Here is a 7,154-nt window from a genome sequence, read left to right on the forward strand (position 1 = left end):
TGGTGGTGGTGGTGGTGGTGGTGGTGGTGGTGGTGGTAGTAGTAGTAGTAGTAGTAGTAGTAGTAGTAGTAGTAGTAGTTGTTGTTGTTGTTGTTGTTGTTCTCAACATAGTTTATGGATTGTCAAATTCATGTAATGTTGTAGGCTTAGTGTGTGAGGATAATATGCATGCCATCATAGGCTCAATGTGAATAAAAATCACCATTAAATGATAGGCTTAATGTGTGAGGATAATATACATGTCATGATAGGCTTAATGTGAATAGAAATTACCATTAATTGTGTTTATTTTTGAAAATTTATCATAAAGATTCTTTGGAGATATAGTTTAGGCTTGATATTGTTAATGTTGATCTTCCACTCCCTATATATTAGTGTGTGCCACATCGCTTATATTATATTTTTGTATATTCAATATTGTATTAGTCCAAGTTTCGAAAAATTTTCAAGTTTGAATTATGTTCGTGATATTAACCTCCCACAAACTCTCTTAACACATGAAAGATGCTTTGGAATCTAGGACAATATGGAGGAGGAGCACTTGCCACTCAGCGTAGTTTATTCATGGAGTAAAAGGCTTTTCTTTCGTGGCAGTCCTTGGTGGATTTTCACCTTGTTTCTAGAGTTTTTAAAAATGGATTTGCGTTGGTGGATACCAGGCAATGGATGTGTGGCAGTTAATTTCAGACAATGATTTATGATGAGTTTGTTCAATGGAAGATGAGCTATGAGAGAGCCGCCATTGCTATCGAGTGGCAATTCGAGACATGCATTTGCAGAGCAGCTTAACTGCTGCCTCTCTGCTGCACAGAGATGCTGAGCATAGAGGATGCTGTGTTTGTGCTTGACGGGAGGGCCGACCTCCCCCCCATCGATACCTATGTCTCCTACCTGCAGATGGTCAGGAAGGAAAAGGACCTCCAGGGCGCAAAACAGGCTCACCTTCATATCTGCAATTCTGGCCTAGAAACCCATCTGGCCATTGGCAACTATGTCGTCCCTATGTTTGTCGACTGTGGCAGTGTATCAGATGCCCAGCAGTGCTTTGATCGGCTCGCTTACCGAAATGAACACTCGTGGACTTCTCTCATCGCTGGTTATTCTCGAATTGACCGGCTGCAGGACGCTTTCTGCCTTTACCAGAAAATGCAAGAGGAGGCTGTGCATCCTACCAGTCACACTCTTGTTGCTCTGTTGAAAGCTTGTGCCAGGCTTCAAGATTCAGAAACAGGCCAGCAAATTCACTCCGACATGATTGACAAAAGATTCAGCATCGATCTCTCAGTCGAGAACACCTTGATTGGTATGTATGCCAAGTGTAACTTACTTTCAGAGGCAGAGGACGCCTTCAAGAAGCTGCCCGTCCGAAGTGTTGTATCATGGAATGCTTTAATTACAGGATATGCTGAGTATGGTTACGCTCAAGAACTTTTTGGATGTTTGGAACAGATGCAGTTAGAGGGCAATTATCCAGATCAGGTAACATTTGTGTGTGCCCTTAAAGCTTGTGGCAACATCGGTGATATAAGCAAGGGCCAAGAATTGCATATGGAAGTCACACAACTGGGCATGGAGAAAGAGAGCTTTATTGGAAGCAGTTTGGTGGGGATGTACTCTAAGTGCGGTGCAATTTTGGAAGCACGCAAGGTTTTTGATATGTTGGGGGTTCAGGATGCTGTTTCATACAATGCCCTCGTGGCTGGATATAGTGAGTATGGTTTTGGTCAAGAAGCTCTGCAATGTTTTGCAGAAATGCAAGTTCAGGGCAACCCTATGAATGCCATTGCATTTGTTTGTAGTATAAAAGCTTGCAGCAGGCTGGGAGACTGGAAGAAGGGCCAAGAGATTCACTCAGAGATTACATGTAAGGGATTTGAAAATGACATTATAGTTGGTACCACCATAGTGGCCATGTATGCCCAATGTGGGCTACTTCCTGAGGCCCGACAGGTTTTTGACAAGTTGCCGGTTCGAAGTGTTGTGTCGTGGAATGCATTGATTTCAGGATATACTGAACATGGACCTTGGCAGGGAGCATTGATGTGTTCTGAGGAGATGCAGATGGAGGGTGTTTTGATGGATGCTATCACAGTTTCTTGCTGCTTGAAGGTTTGCAGCAACTTGGATATTCTGGAAAAGGGCCAAGAACTGCACTCATATATCATATTGATGGGATTGGAAGGTGATGAGCTGATTGGCAGCACTTTGGTTGGAATGTACATCCACTGTAACTCACAGTCGGATGCATGGGGAGTTTTTGAGAAACTGCCCTCTCGAGATGTAATTTCATGGACTACTTTGATTGCAGGTTTTACTGAGCAAGGTGATAATCGGGATGCACTAGATTGCTATGAGCAGATGCAAAGAGAAGGCATTTCTGCAAATGCCCAGACATTTGCTAGCCTCCTGAAAGCTTGCAGTACCTCAGAAGACTTACAGCCAGGACAAGCTCTGCACATGGATATCTTACAGCACGGTTTTGACAGTGATCTGCCTGTTTGTAATGCATTAGTCTGCATGTATGCCACAGGTGGAATGCTCATGGAGGCGCAGGAAGTTTTGGACAATCAGCTTACTAAAAATGTCACGTCATGGACTGCACTGATTGCAGGATATGCAGAGCATGGGCCTGCTTGGATGGCAATAGAAGGTTTCAAGCAAATGCAAAAGGAGGGCATCTGTCCTGATGCAGTGACATTTACTTCTGTTTTGAAAGCTTGTGCCAATGTAGGAGCTTTAGAAAAAGCCAGGGAAATACATAGTGAAATTGATAAAAAAGGCCTCGAGGGAGATTTGCCTATTGCTAATACATTGGTTGGTCTGTATGCTAAATGTGGGTCTTTATCAGAGGCCCATGAAGTGTTCGATAAGTTGTCGGGTCAGGATGCTGTGTCGTGGACCACATTAATTGCTGGGTATGTTGAACATGGCCTTGGCCATAAAGCACTGGAACATTTTGAGCAAATGCAATCACAGGGTGTGCCTCTTAGTGCTTTGGCAGTAGCTTTGAGTCTTAAAGCTTGTGGAAGTATTGGAGCCATAGAAAAGGGCCAGCAGCTGCACTTGGAGCTTGTGCAAAGAGGTTTTGATGTAGATAGTTCGTCTGGCAATAGTCTGATCGGCATGTATTTCAAATGTGGGCTACTTTCTGAGGCTCAGAAAGTGTTTCAAGACTTACCAACCCAAGATGCTGCAGCATGGAGTTTGATGATACAGGGATATGGATTGAATCACCAAGGAAATAAAGCTCTACAGTGCTTTCAGGACATGCAAAAGTGCAATCTAAAGGTAGATGCCATCAGTCTCACATGCCTTTTGATGGCATGCAGTCATTCAGGTTTGGTATCCAAGGGACTGGAATACTTCAAAATGATGAAAGAACATTATGGTATTGTACCCACAGAGGAACACTATACCTGTGTTGTGGACATTCTTGCCAGGTCAGGGCATTTGTATGAGGCAGAGAAGCTATTAGAAATGTTATGTCCTTTGTCTGAAGGGGCGTGGACAGCCTTGCTTAGCTCCTGCAAAACTTATGGGGAATCAGAACTAGGATTCAGATGCTTTCAACAGCTAGTTCAAGTTAGTTCTGAAGATGCATCTTGGTATGTAATGATGGCAGACATCTGTGCAGGTGCTGGCCAACAAGATGCTGCATGTCGAATAGAAGAGCTCAGGAAACATGCAGGGGCAAAGAAAGTACCAGCAGAAGTTTCAATTGAGGTCAATGGTAAGGTGCACAGCTTTGTGGTAGGAGATAATAGTGATGAGGATGTTTCAACAATGCTTGGGCAGTTGAATTCCTGCATGAAGGACGAAGGTCACATGCCTAGGCTGGATTTGGTTTTAAGGCCTGTTTCAGACGGAGAGAAAGAGACAGCACTTTGTAAACATGCGGAGAAGCTGGCCATAGCTTTTGGACTTCTGCATTCACTCGAAGGACAAACTTTGCGTGTAACTAAAAACTTGAGAATGTGCAATGACTGTCACACTAGTAGTAAAGCTGTATCCAAGATTGAAAGGCGTGAGATTATCATTCGAGATGATTGCTGTGTTCATCATTTCAAAGATGGTTTGTGCTCATGTGGAGATATGTTTTAGTATGATCTACACATTGAGGGTTTCAACTGTATAGAGCAATGTGCACACAGAACAGTCGTAAATGTGGAGATACTCCCTCTACAGAAATTGCAGTTTTCAGCTGCCAGATGTTCTTATGACAATGTCTCGCTGGAGTTCTGGTAGTGGAGGAGCCTTTTGGAAAGAAGGATTATCATCACAAAGTGCCCTTGTTGCACTTAGAAAAGTAGACGATTAAACACCTGCTTTGGGAATGTCCAATCACTCGCAAACTTTTTTACAGAGGATGTCTGGTTGGCTGGTTGCTCAATAGCTGGGTATTTCTTTTGCCAGGTATTCTTCGTGTTTGAAAGTACCAGCAAGGATGTTTATAATAAACTCATTTGGTATGTTGAGGGCTTCATAGATGGCCTTGAGTGCTAGAAGCCAAATGGTTTTCCAAGCCAAGGTGATAGAGCCTCCATCTGAGTTTTGCTCTCTGAAAGTTTGTGCTTCATTTCATTCTAACTGAGCAGTATACTATGTATAAACATTGCTTAAACTTGTAGAGGTTATTGAAGAACCCTCGCATTGAGGGTTTCAACTGTATAAACAATGATGTACAAAAGAAGATATGTGCAGGTGCGTATGCGCACATGTGTGTTTGTGTGTGCATGCAGCAAGGTATGGAAGTAGAGAAGGTATTTTCAGTTTAATCAGGATATGAGTCAGTGGAGATGATACTTGTGGACCACCACTTGCAAATGGCTGCTCCTTGTGATGGACAGGTGATGATAGCTTCTTCTATTACAGAGTAGCTCCTTGAGTTTGGCCAGTAATAGTGATAGATTCGGCTAGCACTTGGAGATGCATGCCCAGATTGATGGTTTACCATGTGTGGATGGAAGTGGTTTAACTTGCCATCTCACTGTGAGGCAGAGTTTCCCTTATTAAAAGCCTCTCCAAGAGAGGTAACACTCAAATTGGAGATGCTGCACTCCCATGTTTAGTAACTTTGGAAATTGAAGGGACACAAATGAGCCAAGGAAAAATTTGAACCGAAATGGGGATCTTTGAATATGTTTCAATTGTAAGGAATTTATCCCCATGTTCCACTTAGCATTCCTCCTCCCTAGCATTTTTCCCTTCACATGTATAGATGATACACATACACAGGTGGAAAGTCTTAGAAATACTAGGAGTTTTAGTAGCCGCCCGCCCAACATGACACTTTTGGGCCTGCCAAAGGCAAGGGCCACTTTGATTGTTAGTGGGGGGTTTGAATTTATCTTGAGAGAGAGAAAGGGTTTGATTGCAGTTTGACAAGAAAAAGAAATGGGGCATTTTAAGAAGAAAAAGAAAAAAGAAAGTTGCTAGAATACTAATCTTTGTATCCTTGCCTCATGTGAGGAAATCCCTGATGCACAATCAATATGAAGGCACCTCTTGTCAATCATATACACTAATACTCACTAATTTCTGGTCAATCACATATGCCATAATCCCCGCAGTTCAAAATCTAAAACAGCATCTCAATTCTCTTTTGTATCCTTTAAAAATTAAAGCAATTGAATAGTGCCACGCTTGTAGCAACAAAGATGTCTAGACATGATGAATAGCGTTGGTCTCATTGCCTCCTATTATGGTGCATGAAAAGCAAGGAATGGACATTGAGATCGGAACTTAGAAACTTGACAGGTAGGTACAAGAATTTCTTGGCATGCCACTGCCCTGATCCATAAGTATGCCAAAGTGCGGTGCGCTCACCAAAGCACAATAATTGTTTAACAAGCTTCCAGCACCGCATGTATTCTCTCTTAGAATGCTTTTGTCATTGGATATGTTGAGCATGGACGTGGTGAGGAAGCTTGAAGATGCTTTTGGCATATGTGAGAGAAGGGCCACCACCCAATTTAATGCGGGTGGTGAGCATGCATGCTTAGTGTGGTGCACTTGCAAGTGTGCAACAAGTCTTTTGGATCGCAATAATCCTCTAGATATGTTGAGCAAAGACAAAATAATGAAGTTTTGAAATCCCTTGGGTGCATGTGAGTCACGGGCCTCGCACCAAATGCGGTCAACTTTCTTTGCATTTTGGAAGCTTGCAATAGCATAGGAGCAACCGGCTGGGGTTGATGGTGGATAATCGTGACTAACACTAGGCCACTTTGCGGCAGCTTTGCTGCCTCGAAGCGGTCTCTTCCCCCCAATTCCCTATGTCTAATTCTCTCTCTCTCTGTGTGCCTTCTATTTTAGTTTATTTTTTCTTATCTCCTAGTTCTTTCTCTCTCTCTCTCTCTCCCCTTTTATTCTCCCCCCTCTCCTCTTTTCTTTCTCTCTCTCTCTCTCCTTATTTTTCCTTATTTATTCTTCTTCTCTCTTCATTCTCTTTTTGAATTTTTTCTCTCTGTCTCTGTCTCTGTCTCTGTCTCTGTCTCTCTCTCTCTCTCTTAAATTTTATCCTTCCTCTATTATTCTCTCTCTGTGTTTTATTCTCTCTTATTTTTCTCTCTCTCTCTTCTCTCTTTTCCTTCTCTTTCTCTCTATTTTTTATTCTCTCTGTAATATACCTGCCTTTATTACGTGACGAGTAACGTTTTTGTAGTTGCCCAGAGTTTACCTTCCAGTCGTCGCCATTTGTACTCTAACCAAAATGATCGGATTTTGCCCGGCTAGTTAACCCTAGGTCTACCCCACAGGGGAAGCGTCATGCCGTTATCCACGGAGGATCGACTTGAAGGTTTCTAATTGACCTAACAGTCACCTATCAACAACTAGCTCACATCTAAAGGTGTCCTTCGAGAGGCTTCTTGTCCGGAAGGAGTGATTGCTATTACCTTTGGTCCATGGAGTACAACGGTTTTTTCCAGTAGTGAACTAAGGATTTATGAAATCCCTCGCAGTGCTCTGGCACAGCCGCCGTACCTTTCCCCTAAGATAATTTATTGTTCGGAATTTGAGATCAAACCCTACGTAAGTCAGTGAATCGGTCCTTCCTAGAGTTTCTTCCTAGCGTTTGTTTTAGGGGAAACCTCTTGTTTAACTGAGACCACCTTGCCATAGGACTGGATTAGTCGAGATCCACCCGGTTCCCT

General features: G+C 42.8%; 1 protein-coding gene across 1 annotated transcript; it reads left to right on the forward strand.

The window, feature by feature from the left end:
* The first annotated feature begins 559 nt into the window (after positions 1-559).
* LOC148034615 (pentatricopeptide repeat-containing protein DOT4, chloroplastic-like) lies at positions 560-5,715 on the forward strand. The gene has a single exon (XM_087679546.1). It carries the CDS (start codon positions 814-816, stop codon positions 4,099-4,101), a length of 3,288 nt encoding a protein of 1,095 aa, XP_087535672.1. The 5' UTR covers positions 560-813; the 3' UTR covers positions 4,102-5,715.
* Positions 5,716-7,154: the final 1,439 nt, after the last annotated feature.

The sequence above is a fragment of the Lygodium microphyllum genome, chromosome 6, assembly GCF_053477565.2.
Source record: "Lygodium microphyllum isolate KBCC chromosome 6, Lygodium_microphyllum_v1.1.10, whole genome shotgun sequence".
In the NCBI taxonomy this organism is placed as follows: Eukaryota; Viridiplantae; Streptophyta; class Polypodiopsida; order Schizaeales; family Lygodiaceae; genus Lygodium; species Lygodium microphyllum.

Coding starts and splice junctions, on each gene's coding strand:
- LOC148034615 (XM_087679546.1), top strand. CDS start 814: ATGCTGAGCATAGAGGATGCTGTGTTTGTGCTTGACGGGAGGGCCGAC.